This window comes from Rhineura floridana, chromosome 13, assembly GCF_030035675.1.
Source record: "Rhineura floridana isolate rRhiFlo1 chromosome 13, rRhiFlo1.hap2, whole genome shotgun sequence".
Taxonomy (NCBI): Eukaryota; Metazoa; Chordata; class Lepidosauria; order Squamata; family Rhineuridae; genus Rhineura; species Rhineura floridana.
Window position 1 is genome coordinate 22,876,721 of NC_084492.1, and position 21,405 is coordinate 22,898,125.

General features: G+C 40.5%; 1 protein-coding gene across 9 annotated transcripts; it reads right to left on the minus strand.

The window, feature by feature from the left end:
- Positions 1 to 1,175: 1,175 nt before the first annotated feature.
- Positions 1,176 to 21,109, minus strand: ZNF507 (zinc finger protein 507). Of its 9 annotated transcripts, none has more exons than XM_061593878.1 (10): positions 20,988 to 21,108; positions 19,631 to 19,688; positions 17,035 to 17,110; positions 16,275 to 16,519; positions 13,854 to 15,958; positions 12,210 to 12,315; positions 10,115 to 10,229; positions 9,229 to 9,333; positions 5,897 to 6,031; positions 1,176 to 5,424 (listed from the first exon to the last, which is right to left on the minus strand). In XM_061593878.1, exons 5-10 carry the CDS (start codon positions 15,951 to 15,953, stop codon positions 5,061 to 5,063), a joined length of 2,925 nt encoding a protein of 974 aa, XP_061449862.1. In that variant the 5' UTR covers positions 15,954 to 15,958; positions 16,275 to 16,519; positions 17,035 to 17,110; positions 19,631 to 19,688; positions 20,988 to 21,108; the 3' UTR covers positions 1,176 to 5,060. The 9 variants fall into 9 exon arrangements, with proteins under 9 accessions (XP_061449862.1, XP_061449868.1, XP_061449864.1 ...); XM_061593884.1 differs by having other exon boundaries at positions 21,045 to 21,076; XM_061593880.1 differs by lacking the exon at positions 17,035 to 17,110.
- Positions 21,110 to 21,405: the final 296 nt, after the last annotated feature.

Here is a 21,405-nt window from a genome sequence, read left to right on the forward strand (position 1 = left end):
AAGGAGATTAGCCTGGCTCTGCCATTAATAGCTTTTGGATGCCAGGTCAAGTTTATTTCATTCGTCCAGGTTCCTTAAAATAGGAATTCACATAAACCATTTTGATTGTTTTAGACTGCTTATTTTGTTTTGTTATAGTTTTTAATTTGTGTGTGTGTATGGGGGGGGGAGAGGCAGGATATACCTTTTCCAATGAAATAGAACTGTATCACACCAGTTTTTGCCAAATGTTCTATTTGTCAGAGCTTGACCCAAGACACGGAAATACTGATCAGAGGATCCGGCTTGCTTGGTATTCTCATTCTCCGTGACCAATCTAGTTTTTCTTGGTAGACTGCCTTATATGTAGGGAAAAACTGAAAAGTTAGTATGGTAGGTAGACAGTAGTGATGTGTTCTTATAAATATTGCAAAGCTTTTATACATGCCCCAATTAAGGTTTTTTTTTTTAAAAAAAGTTAGCTAAACAAATCCTGTAATAGGACAACTATAATTCAGCTCATAGGCTGTTAAAAGTTGACTATTTTACATGAAAGTAAAGCATTAAATTAGATTAGAATCACTAGAGAAACATATCCTTTAGCTTAGGCAACGTAATGACCCATAGCTGAACACAGCTCACAAAACCCATACTATCTTCAATATGTTCCTTGGCTTTTGTTGTCCCATGCAGGCAAATAAAAACAGGTGGTTTATTAAAGATGTGTGTGTGGGGGGGACACCATACATGGGTAGTATATGGCTTTTAGGAGAGGGTGCAAGTTATGCAAGACTATCATACTGATGAGAAGGTCGGTAACGTAGCATTTATATAGTGCTTTGGTGTTTAAAATTTTTATTATGTATTATCTCAGCTATACTTTAGAACCACCTTCTAAAATTGGTTACTCGTATTGGGAAGATGGTGGGGGGAGCGTTAGGGAAATATAGACAAGCAATTCAGACCACTTAGGGAGTTTATACACTAAGATTTATAAATTCCCTGATTTACAACTCAGGTTTTTATCCAATACATTAGGTCTGAGAGAGAGAAAACAATCTTTAGATACTATGGGTGCATTTTTAAACACATAGCAAAGCTACACTGACAAGCAAGCTAACATTGTTGTGTTCAGTTCTGCAATTTATACAATCAAGAGCATAGTATTGATGTGTTTAACAAAGGAGTTTATTACCAAAATACAATTAGTCAATACATGACAAAAACTTCTGTAAAGCAAAATAAATTATTCCAACAATGTACAGTATTTCAAAAGGTAGTCAAAGTAGTACTACAAAGTTTCCAAACAAGACAATCCTAGAGAGAACTTAAGGCATGCAGCTTAATGTGCGGGAAAAGGTCTTATAAAATAAGTCACCCTGTCAATAAGAGACAGCAAGAGAGATATCTGCAGTATTTTACATGTCAGTTTTCTAAAAGTTTTATACTTTGGCTATAAAAAGCAGTGCCACAGTATTACTATTCCTTTTCTTAAAAAAATATATGTACCCATGCCCATGAATATCAAATGCCATTTTCTATTAAATATATTTTAACATTACTTTGAGCACCAACTGTACATTTTTGTTTTAAATGATTAAATAAGTGCTTTAAAATGCAATAACTGGCTGAATCTCAGTCTGTCTTTCTAGCCTAGAACTGCAAGAAAGCCAGCTTCTACTGGCGAAGCTGTAGAAGCCACACTTAATTAGAAGCAATTCCCATTGATTCCAATAGCACGGTTCCAACTAAGTTGCTTATGTTATAGTCAAAGGGCTGGTTAAGACAAATGAAATATGGTTTAGTCTACCAGGATGGAGGACAAGAATGGGGAGATCACCTCGTCCCACATACCATAAGTGCTTACTTTACCTCTAAAGCTGCTGAGATGTCCATCCACTGGACACAATGTTTGCATACAGCCCAAATACATAAAAGCCCAAACCACACAGGTTGACATTTCCTAGATTAACACGCTCATAATTTGGACCTGCATTCATTGAATTGTGTGTTTGCAAGTCCTATGTAAGTATTATCTTTTAATGTTTCGATGCTCAGTCGATCCCAAAAGTGGGATGGGTCTAATCCCATTGCCCTTGTGCCTTCCCACCTACTAGCCTGTATCACATTAATCTAAACCAGCCCAAAGAAGTGAATGCTGATCCATTAGTTTCCCCACTAAGTACAACTGTATGAACACTGCATTGTAAGGATGTAATTTGCAGCACATCTCTTTGGGAATTATTTTAGCTGATCTCAATGCAATCTGCTCCCAAGCAAGGGTATATTGGAATTATATCCAGAAGTATAAATGGAAGCTTTATGCCCATAAATGGAACCATAAGAGCCAAAAGAAAAGACTGAATTGAAATTCAAATAACTGAATCCGCTTCTACATAAATTAAATGGCTATATACAGCCACTATAGCCAGCAGTATGTGTCCTAGCATTTATCTTACTAAAGTCCTAAAACAGAGAGGGAAGACTTGCTATGTCTGAAAAAGTGCTCTTATACAAAAAGCAAAATATCCTGAAATCCAAACAGATCACATCCCAGCACTTTCCAAGATAGATAACATGATCAATAAACTGGTTTCTGCCTTAAGTCTTCAACCTGACAAGTGTTTAAATTTGAGGAGTGAACTGATGAGAACTCGTGGACTCTAAAATGAAAAAAGTGTCAGTATGAAGGATGTTTTTCCTGTGCAAATGAAGATATCGGACTTTTAGTATTGAGGCTATAGTTAGGTTTTGTTTTTTAAAAAATACTCCACTTTAACAGTAATGGAAAATTACATGTACAAAACGGTAGGAAAAGAACGTGCTGAATACACATATCTTGTCTAGCCTTGCCAATTCATTTTAATTGTTCTTCACATATTTTATTCTTACAAAAAGCTTTACATGCCTAAAAACCGATGGTTAACTTCGATAAGATATCTTTAGTTTTATAAGCATGTAGTTTCACAATTTTCTTGTAGTGTAACAGACAGGCATGATCCATCATGGGAAAAAAACAAAATAAAGGTTCATGGCAAAGAGCCATCACTGGTTTTGAAATGATAAATTAGAAATGAATGGAGTAATTTGGTAATTTTCACCAAGCTTTCAACTAATTGCAGGAAATAGATAGGAGGTGGAATGCTGATATACTTTGTATAATCTCAGCTATTAAATAGTTGCCCAATAATTTCCTATTCCTAGCACATCAGAAGTCCATGCTGACGATACAATACCGATCCAGGGACTGAATACAAAAGGTAATAGTAGCCAGAAGATCATGACTGATTTAATTCTAATCAAATCTTAAAAGAGTTAATAGCAAGAAAGTGAATTATAATACCTTGAATATTAAACATTCCCTCTCATTTCCCCCCTATACGTTCTATTCTTAAGGAACATAAAAACATCCACATTTTCAATCCCATATTTGAAATATTCTTGTAAACGATAGGTTATACAGTGAATTTATACACTCACTTCTAAAAAAGAATGTACTGATGCATCTAACTTCGAAACAAATAATAAAATAATCCAAGATGGAGAAAAAATCTAGTTTGGGTTGTTTACAACATGCCTTGAAATATTTCTGCATTTCACAGCATTTAAAGTTTCTTGAAAGATGAAACACAATTTTCCCCATTTGTCCAGCTTCACAGTCCAGAAAGGTTGGGAGGGGGGAGGGAGATACCCAAACTCAAGTAGCACCATGAAAACGGTGAGCTTCTAAGCTTATTTCTGCTTTTTAATATATATCTATATCTATATCTATATATATATCTATATATATATGTATGTATATATGTATGTATATATGTATGTATGTATAAATAGATAATAAATACATAAGCTCTCAGAAAATAATTCCTACTTGCATACAATCTATTTGTAAGCCATGAACTACTAGAGTAAAGGGAAATGCAATGACATGGCAGGAACTAGGAGAGGGTTCCACCCAAATGAAACATAACACTAATTTCAAGACCAAAAATAACATTGGAGACTGCAGTTCTGAAGAGAGGCTTCTTTAACTTCCATGGAAGTCAATGGTAATTAAGCAGCCTCTCTTCAGAATTGCAACCAAAAGAGAAAAAAAGCTTAAGATGTTTTATCAAGGTGTGAAAAGAGCTCCTTTTGGTGAGCAAGTACATCAAGCAAATGCAGCACTTTTAGCCGCCAGTTTATAACAATGTCACAACAAGAGTAGCTTGTTTATGGTAACTTCCATCAGATTTCAGTGCACCTAAGTAATTGGATTTTGAAATGTTAAATGTTATTTGATGAAGGAGACAGGCCTTTCTTTTCATTGGTCCAAAGTTTATCAAAGACCATTTGTTCCTACCCTCTCTGCTACTCTCAGTTATGGCACTTGTAGCATACTGAAATGAAATACCATTAGTTAAATGACTGCTTTTATATATAAAGTTTTGGTGAATGATTCGGGTCTAACAAGACAAATTTAGACATCTCTTTATTGTAGCATCTCATACTGAAAGGGGGAAAAATCCAGCCAAATAATTAGCAACTTATATTATGCTGCATGTAGCAGCAGAACAGACAGAACCTGTGATCTTCGCTAAAAAGAAAAAGCAGCAATTGAACTAGGAACTATAAGACCTAAGAAGGTGCTCAATCTCCCCCTCTCTGGAAATTGTTGCTTTGTAAACTAGATGCTCATATGTAGAAGTCAGTCATGCAATTTGTTTTATTTTAGTTTACCTGAAATGAATCTGACACCCTAGTTTCAAGGCAGGAAGATTGAACCCCTTAAAGTAATGCCTTAGTGTGAATTTCCTATTATATGACCAGGCTTTGGATTAGTAATAGGCATTGAAAACGGCTGTGTTGGCAGGGGATAATGGTTTCAGTGGACCTTTACCCTAAATGGAGCATTTACTGTTTAGTTACTCCAAGAGCTTGTGAAATAATTCATTTTCTTATGGATACAAAGATTTCAACATCTAGACATTTCACTGTATTTTTTACTTACGGTTTTTCGCTCTTTAGCAAGTAGTTCAGGTAATGTTTAGAGAGCACAAGAAAATAGCACTTTAAGAAATCCTTCAAAGCAGCAGCGTCATCTATCTTACACTCTGAGCTGCTGTGTGGTCCTTGTTTAGAATTATGTTTATGATTTCACCTTCATGTTCCTTCATATGGTCCAACAAGTTCTCTTTGTTGGTGGACTCAAATCCACAGATACAACAACAGAAGAGCAGGACGCAGTATTCTGTGCCAGGATGGTGCAGGCTAACCGTTTTGTCTGAATTGCATGAGGTATTAGTTGTGGAAGTAGGATTCTGATTTTCATCAGAACTCGCAGTTCTGTTAGCAGCTTGGTTAGAGGAGTCTGAAAAGGACAAGCCCTCTGAGTTGCTTGACAAAGGAAATGAATTGTCTTCAGAGCTTTCGGTTATCACCTTCCCAGATAGCTGACCTGGGAACCTAAGGAAGGAAGAAAGTGGTTTACCTTTTTATATATACTTATTCTGAGTAAACGGCAATTCTACTGTGCCAAGCTGTAATACTACACAAAATTTAAACATTATTTTGAAGGATATGTTTGCAGAGGTCAATATATGCAAACATTAGTATTTGCATTTCCCTCACAAAATCTCTCACTTGGACGCCACCCTTTCCCTCCCCTTCACCACTGCAGCAAAGCTCTAAGTCCTCTCAACTGTAAAGAGAAGGTTGGAGGTTTGGCACAAGAGCTTCCAGCTGGGAAACTACATTCAGTGTCCCTGGCATCAACCTTCTGTATCAGTACATTGGTTCACCAAACTATCTGGGGAGCTGCCAATAGGGAAACATTCGAAAGTAATTATATTTTGTGAAATAACTGATATGTTGTGCAAATTGATGGATTGTGCCCTGTATTACAGATGTGAATAATCAGTCTAAAATACACACACACCTGCCACTTTGTGAAATTGCATCATTAATAGCCTTGTTCACTTGTTCATAGTTATAGTTTTGGTCACTTGCGTGCTTCCACATATGAGACTTTAGAGAAGGAGGATGGCTACACACATATCCACAAAGGGAACATCTGTGGGGGAAAAAGAGGACGAGGCAGCAGAAGTGATTACAAGTGAAAAACAATATGTCTTGCCCAAAATCTTGTCAAGTTATAAATGTTCAAAACAACCTCCAGTTCCTATCCCCATTTGGTTTAGCTGGTACTACATTTTTAGGTGATATGTTTAAGTACTAGACCTCTATCCCAAAAAGTATCTAAAGCTAAAAAATAAATTTTGTCAAACATGGAGAACTAATCCAAGTTTTATTAGGCAACATTAATGTAATATTAGCAATTAAAATGAACACCGAAGGAATAAAGAGAGAAGTTGTACATGTGAAAGAAATGTATGTCAAAACATTCTCAGGATCTAACATATGGTTAGAAGCACTAGAACAACAGCCACCTCCAGACTGGATTTAGAATTCAGCAGAATGGGTACACTCATCTTCCAGCTTATCTAGATTCTAGATGAGTTGGAAGAGTATACCATTCTGCTGAATTACTAGATATCTAAATGTATACACATTTATCCTTAGCCCTTCCTAATTAGATTTCTCAGAGGAGCTGAGAAAGGGACCATAGCTCAGCACATGATTTGCATGCAGAAGGCCTCAGGTTCAATCTGTAGCATCTCCAGTTAAAAAGGATCTGGTAGCAGGTGCTTGGAAGGACCTCTGCTGGATATCCTGGGAGACATTGCTAGTCAAAGAGTAGACAGTACTAGGATAGATGGGCATATTTGACCTGATATGAGGGTGGTCTCTATGTTCAATAACAGCTTAGTTCTACAAAATAATCAAGTTGTCCAAAAATAATAATTAAGTACAGATCAACTTCCAACTTTTCTTCTCTAAGCCCTACTTAGTTTGGAGTTAATTGGAACCACACCCAGAATGTTTAAAGTACATTTAAAGATTCAGCCTTGGAATGTACCAGTAAGAATGTGCACTAAGCTGGTACATAGCACACCTTCCTCACCACTTAGTGACTGCAGTCGCATACATTCAGGGAGACACCTATGGTTTTCAAAGCTCTAGAACATGTATTTAGGTTATCTGCTGCCTGGAGCCTCCAGAATACCAGGCTCAAATGGCAGTAAGGTACAAAGACATACTGTGTCTTGCAAAAGTAATCAGACCCCTGACCAATGCCCTCATATTACTGAATTACAAATGGTACATTGTAATTTCGTTCTGTATATTTTATTTTGAAACACTGAAACTCAAAATCAATTATCGTTAAGGTGACATTGGTTTTATGTTGGGTAATGTTTGTAAGAAACATAAAAAACTGAAACCTGTTGCTTGCTTAAGTATTCAACCCCTGTGCTGTAAAAGCTCCCAGTTTACACAGATGAAAGAAATTGCCCTGTTCATTGGCCTCCACCTGTGAACCATTAAAGTTGCTGTCACGTTGTCAGGATAAAAACCCCACTGTTAAAGGATCATTGGTCAGGTTGTGGATCTGAAGGAAAATAAAGAGCAAAGAGCATTCTACAGAAGTGAGGGATAATGTAATACAAATGCATAGATTAGGAAAAGGGTACAAAATAATATGCAAGTGTTTGGATATCCCAGTGAGCACAGTTGGATCAACCACCGAGGCACTGCCAAGAAAAGGCCGTCCCTCAGAACTCAGCGTTCGAACAAGGAGAGCTGTGAGAGAAGCCACAAAGAGGCCAACAATCACTTTGAAGGAGCTACAGAGTTCAGTGGCTGGGAGTGGAGTAATGGTGCACCAGTCAACCATATCAAGAGCTCTGCATAATGATGGCCTGTATGGGAGGGTGGTAAGAAAGAAGCCGTTACTCAAAAAGTACCATCTGAAAGCACATCTGGAGTTTGCCAGAAAGCATGAGAGTGCCCCAGCTGCGATGTATGAAAAGGTTTTGTGGTCAGATGAGACCAAGATAGCGCTTTAATTTTTTGCCAAAAAGCTCTATGTGTGGCGCAAACCTAACACTGCCCATTCCTCAAGACACCATCCCTACAGTGAAGTATGGTGGTGGCAGTATCGTGCTGTAGGGATGGTTCTCATCAGCAGGGACTGGCATCTTGTTAAAATCAAAGGAAGAATGGATGGAGCAAATACAGGGAAATACTGCAAGAGAACCTGCTTCACTCCACTAAAAAACTGAAGCTTGGGAGGACATTCACTTTTCAGCAGGACAATGATCCCAAGCACAAGGCCAAAGCAATATTGGAGTGGCTCAAGAACAAGAAGGTGAATGTCCTATAGTGGCCCAGTCAAAGTCCTGATCTCAATCCCATTGAGAATCTGTGGCACACTTTGAAAAGTGCAGTCCACAAGTGACATCCAGCCAACCTGAACGACTTGGAGCAAATCTGCTAAGAACAATGGGCCAAAATCCCTCTGACACTGTGTGCAGCTGGCACATACCTACCCCAAAAGACTTAAAGCTGTTATTGCAGCAAAAGGTGGCTCTACCAAATATTAATGTGTGGGGGTTAAGTAATTATGCAAGCAACAGGTTTCAGTTTTTTATGTTTCTTACAAACATTTCCCAACATAAAATCAATGTCACTTTACAGTAATTGATTTTGAGTTTCAGTGTTCCAGATAAAATATCGTACAGAATGAAATTACAATGTACCGTTTGTAATTCAGTAATATGAGAGCATTGGTCAGGGGACTTATGCAAGGCACTATAGACAGGCCCTCCCTTAGCCTGTGCGGGGCCCGGGCAAAAGCATAGTTGGGGCCCCCCACATTCTTTCTCTCTTTCAAACCTCCCACCCAGAATAAGCCGGCAAGCGCTGCCTGTAAATGCGCTGCACAGCTCATGAGCGGGCGGCAGGCAGCACAAGGAAGCAACTCAGGCAGGGGATTCAAACCTCCTGCCTAAAAGCCTCACGCACACCCGCTTCACAGCTGATGAGCGGAGAGGGGAAAAACTGCTCAGGCACGCAGTCGAAGAGCGGGAGATTCCCCAAGAGCGGGAGGTGGCTGGCGAGACTGCATGACTTAAAAGAAAAAGCCCCGCCGCATCCCAGCTTCTCATCGCCAAGTGCGGGGCCCCCTGGAGCGCGGGGCATGGGTCAACTGCCCCCCTTCCCAGTGCCTAGGGACGGTGCTGACTATAGATGATACCTTTACCGAGCAATTTGTGAGAGATCTATAGAGAAAGCTCAAGAACTCCCAACTATTCGTCCATGGAACAAGACCACAGCTGCTTCCGTGTTGCCAAGCTGTTAGTTACCTACTTGAACTGCTCCATTAGCTGCATTGCCTGATGCTCCTGTGGATGGCGTCTCATATGGCACTTCAAACTATTCATATTTGTTGTGGCAAAGTCACACACTCGACACCTGAAGAAAGACAAAGTAACATCCCCAGCAACCTTAGCTTCTTGCTAATACAATCTCTAAGATAGGCAGGATGCCGAGGAAGTTTGGCCAATTATAATCCATTCTGGAATCCTATTGGTGCAATTGTCAAGTAAATGGAAGTTGGCTGCTATTCAGGTGAAAATGCCAACAGTTTCAGCTGACTGCTTAAAAACATGTGTTTCCATCAATACAGCTCAATCCATATGAAAGTTCAGAACATGAAACTTTCACAAGTATCATGCAAACGTGGCATTTTCTGAAAAATCTGAGATTTTTTTAAAAAGTTATTGATTAAATAAATGGGTTTACTATTTATTTTGAAGATTTATACCTCGCTTTTCAGACAAATTCTCTAGGCTGCTTACAAAAAAAGATTTTTTTAAAAAAAAATCCCAACATTCTCATATCACAACACAGCAGCTGTTAGTTCTCTAGTTGATGGTTGAGGCCACAGCATGCTCTCCTTCAGTTCTGCTGTTACTTCTTTTAATAACTTTCCTACCAGGTATTTCAATAAAAATGGGTATGTATGACTTGTAGATGCTTATGTAATGATGTGCAGAAGGTCAGTGAATTCTAAAAAGACTGTCAGAGTGAACTGATAAATGATGCACTTCTTCAAAATTAGGTTATTTCAAATCACCCACAGTATTCTATCTTTAGAACTGACAACTGCAAGAAAACCCATTAAAAAAAAACACAAGAAAACTCTCAAGCAAAAAATCCCAACTGTGAGCAACTGGAAAAAGCTGATACTAACCTGTATGGCTTATCAGAGTTGTGAATCCGTCTATGATTCCGCACACCAACATACATTGTGCTTGTGTAATCACAAATGTCGCATCTGTAAAGTTTCTGGACTGAAATCCTATCCCCTATAAGATACACAATGTGATTTTTAGAAATAACTTCCTTCAACAGAGAGATTCTATTTCAGTATAATCTAGTTTATCCTGATTAAGTTGTAGCCTCTCAATACTAACAAAAACAGTTGTGGAGACTTTGGTTCATGCATTTTGAGCTAGTCTGCTGCTTTTATTTTGGAAGGGATTTAATTTAGGATTATTTTTTACATTTTCATATAAAGCACCAGATCCAGGCCATCCACACAAGCAACCGCTCCTTGGGGTGGTATTATTGTTAGGGGCACCTAATACAGCCTGCAATCTGAGAGGTGCTTCTCAAGATCCTAACAGCTGCATCCCAGCATCCTCTAGAACAGGGCTTTCCAAACTGTGTTCCGTGGACCACCAGTGGTCCACAGCATGTCTGTAAAAATACAGTTAAAAATCACACAGCACCTAACATAGGGCATTATAATTGCTAGAGTCAGAAAAATCATGAAGTGGTCTGCCAAGGCCTTCAGCAATTTTCAAGTGGTCTGTGGAAAAAATGTTTGTGGACCACTGCTCTAGAACATTACAAGGGATCCTGGGATTCGCTCCTGGATCACACAGGATCCAGGATGGCTTAGGATGCCAAGTTGGCTTGGACCAACCCGGCAAGTAATTAAGCCTTTTCTTAACTAAACTGAATAATTTGTGGGTAAATAAAAATATATTGTCTAGTGGTAAGTGTCTAGTCACTACCACCACATTTTACACACAATTGTATCACTAACTTAGATTTGTTCTTTTACAAAACACAATTCTCTATCTCCATTTCAGGACATTGGATTTAGGAACTGCTTTTATCTTTTGTGTGTTCTGCGTGTGTGCTCTTGCGGGGGCGGGTGAGGTAGTGAAGGAAGAGCAAACCCTGTGGTGTACAACAGATTTCAATCTAACAGCAAAAGCAGGTGTTCCTGCAATGCATGTTATGACAATCGTCCTACATTATTAGACATTTAGAATTCAATCACATGTGGCAAGATCCCTTTAACATTATAGCACAGCCGTGATGAACAGGGGCGCTGATCATTTCATAAACATGAAACAAATGTTTCCGCTCAGATTAACTCATATATAAACAGATGCTATGCCATAAACTTCTTGGGTTTGGGCTGTTTTATAGAGATGACATCTGTTTGACAAGAGGGCTTCCTTCTTGCAATCATGTCATAATTTGATTGCAAAGAGTTTCCAAAATACTTTAGAAAGCTTAAATTTTCATTTAATGAATGCTATTAAAAAGAGAACATTCTCAGTCAAGTCATACTTTTAATTCCAGGTTTTAAAATAAAAGCCCACATTAAGAGTTCAGGCAGGGCTTAGGTGTTCTATTTATTTTTTGTTGAGGAATGCATCATCAAGAAAAATTGGTATCATTTCCCTTTGATTCAGAGGTTCTTCAGGAAGAATACCAGCTTCTGTGTGAGCAGTAGCAACGGGAGGAACAAGCTTCTTTTCATACCTTATTTGCCTCATTTTAAAGCCTTACACCACCCTTCTCCAACCTTGTGCCCTCTGGATGTTTTGGACTACAATACCCATCTGCCCCAGCCAGCATGGCCAATGATGATGGAGGTTGTAGTAAAACAACAACAACAAACTAAAGGGCAATAGGGTGGGGAAGGCTGCCTTACACTATCAAGTGATCAAAAGCCCTACAGGGACACTACTGAAAAGCTTTCCCCTCTTGTGATTCTCCACGGAGTGGGTGCTACATGTAACAGCTCCTTACCATATCTGTTGCCTGAACTTTCTATATGATTATTTGCATACCAATGCTGCATATTCCTGGTGGTGCTGTTGCTCAAATACTAGATGCGATTGGGAAAATTTAAAAGCCGTTGCTATCTTCAAGTCACTGTATGGAGCACTATCACAGACTCCCGGTAACCTCCAGGATGCGGACTGCATCTTTTAAAATTACCCCAACGCTATCACTAAGTGAGTGAAAAAGACAGACAGTACCGACTCTTTCATCCACTTTGCTACACGTTATTAGGCTGTCAGATGAGGGTGTTGAGTACGGATCTGGAAGGCTGTGTTGCTCTCTCTCGTGGGTTCGCAGCTGACTCTGGAATACAAAAAAGCACACCATCTTAAAAAAGGTATAAAGATGGAGCAGTCAATTCTCCGTACCAAACTCTGTAGTTATTCTCCTGTCAAGCATTGTCTGTAATTACTTATGTGTCAAGAGGCCAAAACAAAATGACAATACAATCAAGACAGAGTTAAAAAGAGTTTAAGATATGTGATCTCTAACCCACCAGTGTAAGTCCCTCAGCCTGGCTCAGCTGGTCCAAGCTAGTTCAGCCCAGACTGGTGTGAGTGAAGCTGGCTTAAGTCCTGAAAATGGGGTGTTTCAGGAGCGGGAACTTAGTCTACATCCAACTAACGTTCAGAGTGCTGCTGCAGGTCCCAATTCAGGCAAAAGTTACACTGGGAAAACGGTCGCCTAAGAAAATAAATACAGTATCAGTCAATGGAGAGGGCTTACTCCCCGGCAGAGGTATTTGAGACAGCAGGCCTTTTCTTTCTGGTCCCTGCACATGGCTTCCAGCTGAGCTGATGTTTAGCCAACCCAGAAGCTCCTGAATGGCAACTGGATGCGGCAGAACTTTATGCCGGCTTCTCTTGTGCCGACACCATTTACGCCAGTTTCCCCTGAGCTGGATTGCTCCGCAAATCTCTGTGAGATCTGCAGAATCAGAGAAATGCAACAGACTAAATTTACAAGTTATTTGGTCTAATAGAGGCAAGTGTTGCACGGTTCCACCCACCAAAATCTGCGGCAAGACTTGTGTTTTGCATCCCCCACATGGCAGAACAGTTATATAAAGCAGTGAGGGGGAAGGACCTTTTCATTATGTCCATGATTTCCTCTCTGAAATAGTCACACCCAACCTTGTTCATATTTAGATGGCAAGTTGAAAAGTTTTTTCTCAAGAAAAAAATACCCATCTCACATATCCCTTGCACTACAAGAAGTGTTCATTTTTAGGCTTTAACCTGATTGTTAACTTTGTTATTGTATTTGGTATTGTTCTATTTATATGGTTTATTATACAGCACTTAAGCCATTATAAGAAAAAAGGTATAAAAATAAATATAATCATTACGTCCTTCAGACACAGGAATGATTAGATATGCAAGATGATTAGATGCTCAAATGTTAAAGGGCATGCCCCTTGGGTTAAGAGGGGGATTTCACTGAAGTGAAACACTGAACTGTTTTTATTTTTTGAATGCATGTGTCTATAGGCCAAAATCAAAGATCTACCTGTCTTATTGCCACAGGGCTAACTCTAGCTTTGAAGAGGCAGAAATAAAGTTCTGACCATGATGCTTCCTTGATCCATTTCTGGATTAATTTTATGGGTTTTGACAAACAATCCAGTCATGGATTCCAAGGCCATTGCAGGGGTACTGAGCATTATCAGAAGCTCCACTGCTGGCATTCTCAGTGGGGCCTCTCTGGCAACTGACCATAGACTGTTTGCAACGCCACCCCAGATAGTTTGTTATGACAAGTTACACCTCCTGGTTCACTTAAGCCATCCAGATTTCTATGTGCTTAGTCAGAATGGCAAACACAATGCCAAAATACGTCACCTTATAATGAAAGGATTCTTCACATTGTTTACACTGGTACATTCGGGTTTTGCAGTGGTTGATCATATGGCTTTCTAAATCCTTACTGTTTTCTGCTATATGATCACAGATTGGACACTGGTAGGGCTGTCTCTGGCGATGAACCCGCAAGTGTTGCTTGATGTACCCCTTGTTGCCACTGCTGTAGTGGCACAAGCGACACCGGAAAGGGCGATCCACATTAGGGATGTATTCCACCAGGTTACTCCCCAGCACACTGGCATCCATTGCAGGTTGGCATTGTACATTGTCTTGCAACTCCTTCAGAATGTCATCGTCGGAGGCATTCTGGTCTGTCCTCTCTTTCAGTTTTTCAATTACAGTGAGCAGCGACATGCTAATGCCCATTTTAATGGGACCTTCAGTTAACTCTGGTTTATCCTTCTGTATTTCCACAAAAGCACAGTCAGTTTGGTTTAAGCTTGTCAATTCCTCTGTTTTAAGGGAGGTTACCAGCTTAGAATGAGCTACATAGCTGCTATCAGTTTGCCTTTGCCCAGTGTTCTCCGAACCTATAGAATTTACTTCGGCAAAGGCTCTGAGGCTTGACCGGGTCAGCTCTGCAGCTCTGATAGGCATCGTAACAAGAGCTTCAGCTGCTAGCGAGTGCAGTCTCAAGGACTCAGAATTTGTTCTTCTTCTAGTTGGAGGTGCATTTTCATCGACGGCTTTGGCTCTGCCAGGATTTAAGTCGCCATCTTTCTTCTCCGTGCTGCTCCATCCAATTACTACTTCTTCAAGTTCAACAGAATTTTTATCCATATGATAAACGTCCCCTGGTCCATCATGTGCAATTCGACTCTGTTCAGAGATTATTTTCTTTTCAGCCTCGAGGTCAGTGTCTATCAAGTAAGGCTTCTGCAAGACAGGTTCTTCAGCACTTGGCAAACGTTCCACTATGACATTAACATGACCTTTTTTATTTGGACTGCAGTTAATGATTTTCTGGGCAGAGGAAAGCAAGCTATCAGTTATCAAATTATCTTGTTCCAGATCTGCATCCGACAGAGTCTCCTCTAACAGTTTGCCTGTGGGCAAAAGTGCAGTTGACTGATTTAAGATTGCCTCCTCTTTTATAGGTGTTTCTGCTGGCGAAGGTTTGTACATCATTTGGTCAGAGCTACAAATATGGAGTTGGACAGCCTGGTCACTACAGAGACCAAGTTCGCTATTTTCTAGCGAAAGGACAACAGCCTCCACATTGCGAGGAACACCCGATATAGCAGGATCCAGCAATGTAGCTTGCTCATTTTCTTCCTCAAATATGGGATATGAGCAATCGACTTCACCTGCATGCTTCCAGGCATGCGTTTTCAACATTCTTTGCTGACCACAAGTGTAGCTACAAATTAAGCATCGGTACATGCCATATTGCTCATAAGTGTACCATTTTTTCCTCCCCTTCTCAGTCAGACAGGGAGACTGGAGCTGTGCCACTTGATCAGTGCCTGCTTTGACAAAACTTTCCACTGGGTTATGCAAAGTGGTACTAGGAACACTTATGCACTGCGGCTCCTTTGACAGAGTTTGGGTTTTGTCACTGTTCGCTGGGTGATGCCTGACATGAGCTTCAAACTCTTCCAGGCGTCTACTGGCAAAATTACATACTGAACACATAAGTATTACTTCCTTCTGCTGGCCATGTTGTTTCACATGTTCTTTTAATAGAGGAAGAGTGGGAGACAGCGATTTACAGAGACTGCACTGGTAGCAAACTACCTTCCTTTTACTTTGCGGAGGACAGTCTGTCACATAATAATCATCTATATTTATTGTGCCCAGGGCAGGCAGTTCAATGGGTTTAGCTGGGCTCTCTGGGAGGTTTTGCGAGTCAAGTGACAGCAGAGACACATCAGGATGCAAGCGTTTTTTCCCTATTAAAAGGCACTTTTGTGACTTCTCACTCTCAACAATCTTGCTTAGCTTTTGGATAACCTGGATTAGTGGATCAGGATTACACTTTCTGTGGTCTTCACCATTTTCTGAGGTTGCTTCAGAGATCAATACAGTGGACTGTTCCCCAATATTTGAGACTACTGCTGCAATATTGCTTTCTTCCATAATATCTAAAATTTAAAATATATAAAATTGTTGTTACAACTATTAGGGAACATAAAGACATAAATGTGACAATCAAACAGATTTATGATGAAGAGTCATAACTTAGCCCTCTCAAGTACCTATGAAATTAATTCCAGGCTACGAATACAAAATGGATTGCCTCCTCAGTGATCACTAATAAGTACATGCACTTTTAACAATGATACATACGCAGAAGCTATCCATCCCCTTTTAAAAATTGCTATGCATCTTAACACATGAATAGGGCATTCCTATGCAATAAGGAAGTGATATTCCACATAAAGTACCTATCATTCTTACCAGACTTCTGTCTGTCCAAAGTGGTTGTTCAGGAGGAAAAAGGACCTGAACTAGTCCTCCCCCTTGCCAACCCCAACACTTGTCCCAGCAGTGCTTGTGCTCTGTTAGCAGAGGCTATTAGGGATGAAGTCATCCCTATGCACCGAAGCAAAGCTTCCTTGTTCTGAACATCTGTCTGTTGATCTCTTGCAAGTGCCCTGGGAATTCCCTCTCCATAGCTAATTGAAAATGTTCATGGCTGTAAACTGTGAAAAGAGAACATTAATTTGAGACAGACTGAAGTTATGAGAATGAGTCCACCATTGAGCAGACGACAGTTTAAAGCTCTGTACAAATGATTAACATCTATCAAATCTGCAAGAACATTACATATGCTACTTCATTTTAACTTTGACTGATTTTCAGACAGTTTTGTTTATGGTGAAAAGGTTGTTCTGTGTTCAAACCACATAATGCAAGTTTGCATTTTAGAAACAGAAGCTGATCAAAAACATGACTGCAAGACTGAAAAAGTTCTCTTGACTATTCCAAACTAAGCTAAATAAAATTTGCTGCGTATTTCACACTTTAAAAATCTCTAAGCAATTCAGTTTGGCACGGAATGCTTTTCATTTGCGCAATGATTTACTACCCAATCAAACAAGCTCAAATAATTACCCATACACACACCACCACCACCAATAGTGTGAAAACCATAAAGAAGTCTTCAGCTACATGTGCCTTCACTTAGTTAAAACTGCAATGACAACAGAATGGCAACCTGGGAATAAGATGACATTACAGTTGACAGATCTTTCTTGAGATTCAGGCAGATTTAAAATGACAAAGGTTTGGGTCTATAAAGGAAGAGAAAGCAGCATTTTTAAAAACAACAACACCACACTTCAGTAGAATATTTTAATAATAAAATCAACAAGTGCTGTGCTGATCAAATATTCTCTCATGTGTTAGAACAGTGTTCAAGTTTCAAAATGTGCATCCTTACGTAAGGCATTTATTGTTACATGATGACGCAGAGCTTTGCCAATAAAAGTGCAAGATACAGTAACCCCTAAAGTGTAATCCTTCACATACTTACAAGAGAGAAAATCTGCTGGGTTATATCCAATGTTAGTTCTACTCAGAGTAGACCCACTGAAATTAATGGACATGACCAGCATAGATACATCAATTTCAGTGGGACTACTCTAAGTAGAACTTAGTTGGATAAAAGCCATTGACCTCACTGGGACTTGTTTTAGAGTAAACATGCTCAGGGTAATGCTCTTAGGCTGCAATTCTATACCCAGTTGTTGGGAACTAAGCCCTGTTGAACTCAATGGGATTTAATTTTAAGTAGGCATATATAGTAGTGCATTTTTAGTCTCTTACAGTGCCACGCAATACTTTGGTCTCTAAAAGTGTTGCATTTTTTGGTCTCTAAAAATGCTGCATTTTTTTGCACAGAACAATCCCTTCTCTGGTGATTATCAACATTTGCCAAACTAGAAAGAGGTGATAAAACCAACATTGACAATCTCTTGTCTAACACAGGGTGCAATACTTTTTAAGTGAAGTTCTAAAAAATTTTTTTCGCCCTGACGGCTTTTTAAAAAAAATCAGGTAAAGTGACCAAGATGAGTAGAGGACTGGTGGTTGAGGGAGGGGGACCTTTCCTTTCCAGTCTTTCATGCACTCAAAATCAGAGCTCCCCCAAACTGCTTTTCTTCACAAGAGATGAAAGATACGAGGGTCTTATATCGTTTATGTGTTTGGGAGAAAAATGGGAGTGGGGATGGAAGGAAAGGAGGTAGGCAGAGTTATGGATAAATGTCTGGGAAATAAAGAGTTAAACAGCCTCTTCCCCATTGTCTGCTCAACCCAAATCTTCTTGTAGCCACTTTACCTGATAAAAGGAAGGGGGGGGGAAACTATTAGAGAACTACATATGATGTACTTATAATTGTTGTTATGTGCCTTCAAGTCGATCAAGATTTATGGCAACCTTATGAATCAGCGACCTCCAATAGCATCTGTCGTGAACCACCCTGTTCAGATCTTGTAAGTTCAGATCTGTGGCTTCCTTTATGGAATCAACCCATCTCTTGTTTGGCCTTCCTCTTTTTCTACTCCCTTCTGTTTTTCCCAGCATTATTGTCTTTTCTAGTGAATCATGTCTTCTCATTGTGTCCAAAATTTCAGAGGCAATTAAGAAAACTATGTGGTAGCTAATGGCCACTGTTAAAAAGGATCCAAGGAAAGGCCATGGTTCCGCAGCAGAGCATATGTTTAGCATGCAGAAGTTCCCAGGGTCAATTCCTGGGGACTCCAGTTAAAGGATTTCAGATAACACAGCTGGGAAAGACCTTTAGCCAAAGCACTGGAGAACTACTGCTAGTCAGGGCAAGGTGGATCTAAAGCCGGATTCCCTTCAAGGTAAATGCATGGGTTGCATATCCTGAAGACAGACCCATATATTTCACCACTATGCCTACAGTCACTATACCAGCAGTTCCCTCATCCAGCCTTAACAGCAAGAGCATCCTAAAAGAAATATCTTGCAAGTAAAAGCAGCTACAGTAGCAGATTAAAAAGCATTCCCTTCGAGCAATTTACCATATCTTTTATTTCAAAAAACATATCTAGCAGTAATCAGGCACACTTTTTCTGAATGCTTACAGCAGAAAAGAAAGCCATACAGTTTTATGACACTATGCTTGTAAAATGAATCTTTATCAGCAATATTTCACTTTCCACAAAAGAAAGAGAACTTTTTTGTTTAATCTAGAGATACATACTATTGATGCTGTAATGAAAAGGGCCGAGACTGATAAGATGTTCACTTGTTGCAACCTCTAGTGTCAAGAATACACTTGCAACCCTTTTGAAAGCAGAGCACCAGATATAGGGTTTCCAATTCTATTAGCATTTTATAGCTTCAATGAGATACACAAATCTTCACTGAGGTACAGCCCTGCGCATGTGACAGTTCAACTGAGGCTAACCATGGGGTTGTTTTTACCCTTAAGGTGGGCAGTGAACTGTAATGTTCAGCATGCCGGTTGTGGGGCGGAGATCAGAAAACTGACAGGAAAGCAGAATCATATTCTGAGCTTTATGACTCAGGAGGGCTGTGTGGGATGGGTGTGGGAAACAAATAGACTGAAATTAGAAGATTAGGGGAAAGAAGAGCAAATAAAATCTTCACCTTGACATTATGGCTCTGAAGGAACATGCTTGTGCACACTTCACAGCCATGGCCTTCAGTCTTTTCAGACATGGAATCCACCTTTAGCCTTAAAATGCACTTGAGGAAACACTTCTTGATTTTTTTTACCATACTTCTATATGATGTTAGCACTGCTGTCATAACTCACCTTAGGTCAGACTGTGAGCCAATAGAGGGTCCCAACCCATCAGGCGAAGACCGATGCTCTAAAGGGAGAGTGAAAAGAGATCAATGGAATGAACAGAGAGGACTGGAATAGGACAAGGGAATTCTAAAATTCCAGTTTAGCCAGGGAGCAGCCTTCGGCTACATCCCCTACATTGTAACCTGCTGTGAGAATCCAGTTAAGAACGACGAAACACTTATACTAAAAAGTACTACAGAAAGTATATTCTATAGCTGGTAATGATAATGAACAGTAGCTGAAGCTTGAAAGATCAAGGAACTTGGAGAGCCTCAGGGTGGCTTTCAACTCATTGGCTGAAAGGAAGGTTGAAGACAGTAACTACGCATATAAACAGCTGGATCTGAGAAGCAGAGAAAAGCAAAATCCTCTTCTGCATTTCAGGGGCAGTAATAGCACTAAAGAGGGACACTACGGATGCTCCAACACTCTTAAGGATGTGTGTAAAAATTCTAGACTGCAGAGCAGGGACCTGGCTCTTTGGGGAACCCATATAAAGCACACACACACTGAAGCAAGAAATGAATTCCCCAAAGAACGGCACAGGGAACTTGGGGACTGATATCCCAGTGGGACCAAGAGAAGAGGAACTTCACCTCTTCACACGATGCCACAATGTTGCCAAGGAAGCTTTCCCCAGCAAACCCTACAACCAGGGCAAATTCCAGAAGGGGGGCTAGTTGTGGGGAAGAGATCAGAAATCTGCTAGGAAAGCATAATCATCTTCCCAGCAGCAAAAAGGAGAGAGAAAAATCTAGTGGCACCTTCAGTACTACCAGATTCGCTGTGGCATAAGCTGTCATGCACTCCATGCATGAAACGTTATCCTTATATGGCAGATTTCATATTCCTTACCCATACCGGCACAAAGAGGGAGGGGAAGTCCCATTTGTAACGAGGGCGAAAGACCGCAAAATATTCTGTTCTTACCTTTTGGCCCACTGCCTACATATCCCCTCACCCCAGAGAACCCATGTGTGTGAAACAGATAGATGGATCCGCCAAGTGCAGATAAAGCTTCAAGCATCTGACAGGGGGGCTCCGACCCACACAAACGTCACTCGCCGAAAATCTGTAAGCCTCTTCTTCTTGATTGCTGCTAAGGAGGGGCTAAGAGAAAAGCCTTGGGAAGGGAGACCCCGATCAAGTAGATGCTCTCCTGCCCGGGGGACCCCTTGGAAAGCAGCGCCTTCCCCGCAGCGCCTCTCGCTCAAGCTCCAACCGAAGCCGCCGCCTCGTCTTTCATCCTCATCCCTGCCTACTTTTAACCCCCTCTCCCCCCCCAACGGGCCACACCTCACCGCGCTGCCCTCTCACCCACCTTTCCCAAAGGGATTTTAATGCATTTCTTTTTTTTCCCCACTCCCTCCTTTTCCACCTTCTCCTTCTCCTGCTTCTTTAGGGATCACCGCTTCAAAATGGCGACGCTGGAAACGGGATCACGTGGCCCGCAGAGCCTGGTCAGGTGACCAGAGAGTGAAAGTTCCGTCCTACTTTCTCCTCCTCTCGCCCTCCCTCTTGTTACCATGGAGACCAAGGATAACGGGACTCCGGCGCTGAGCGAGGAAAGCAGGAGTCTGAGCGAAGGCCTGGGCAAAAAATACACGTGGCCAGCCGGCCTCTTTCTCTCTCTCCTCTCTCATTCACACCAGACGTTTATTCAAATATTATTCTACTAAACAGGCATGGCTTTCCCCAGAGAATCCTGGGATGGGTAGTTTGTGAAGGGTGCTGAGGGT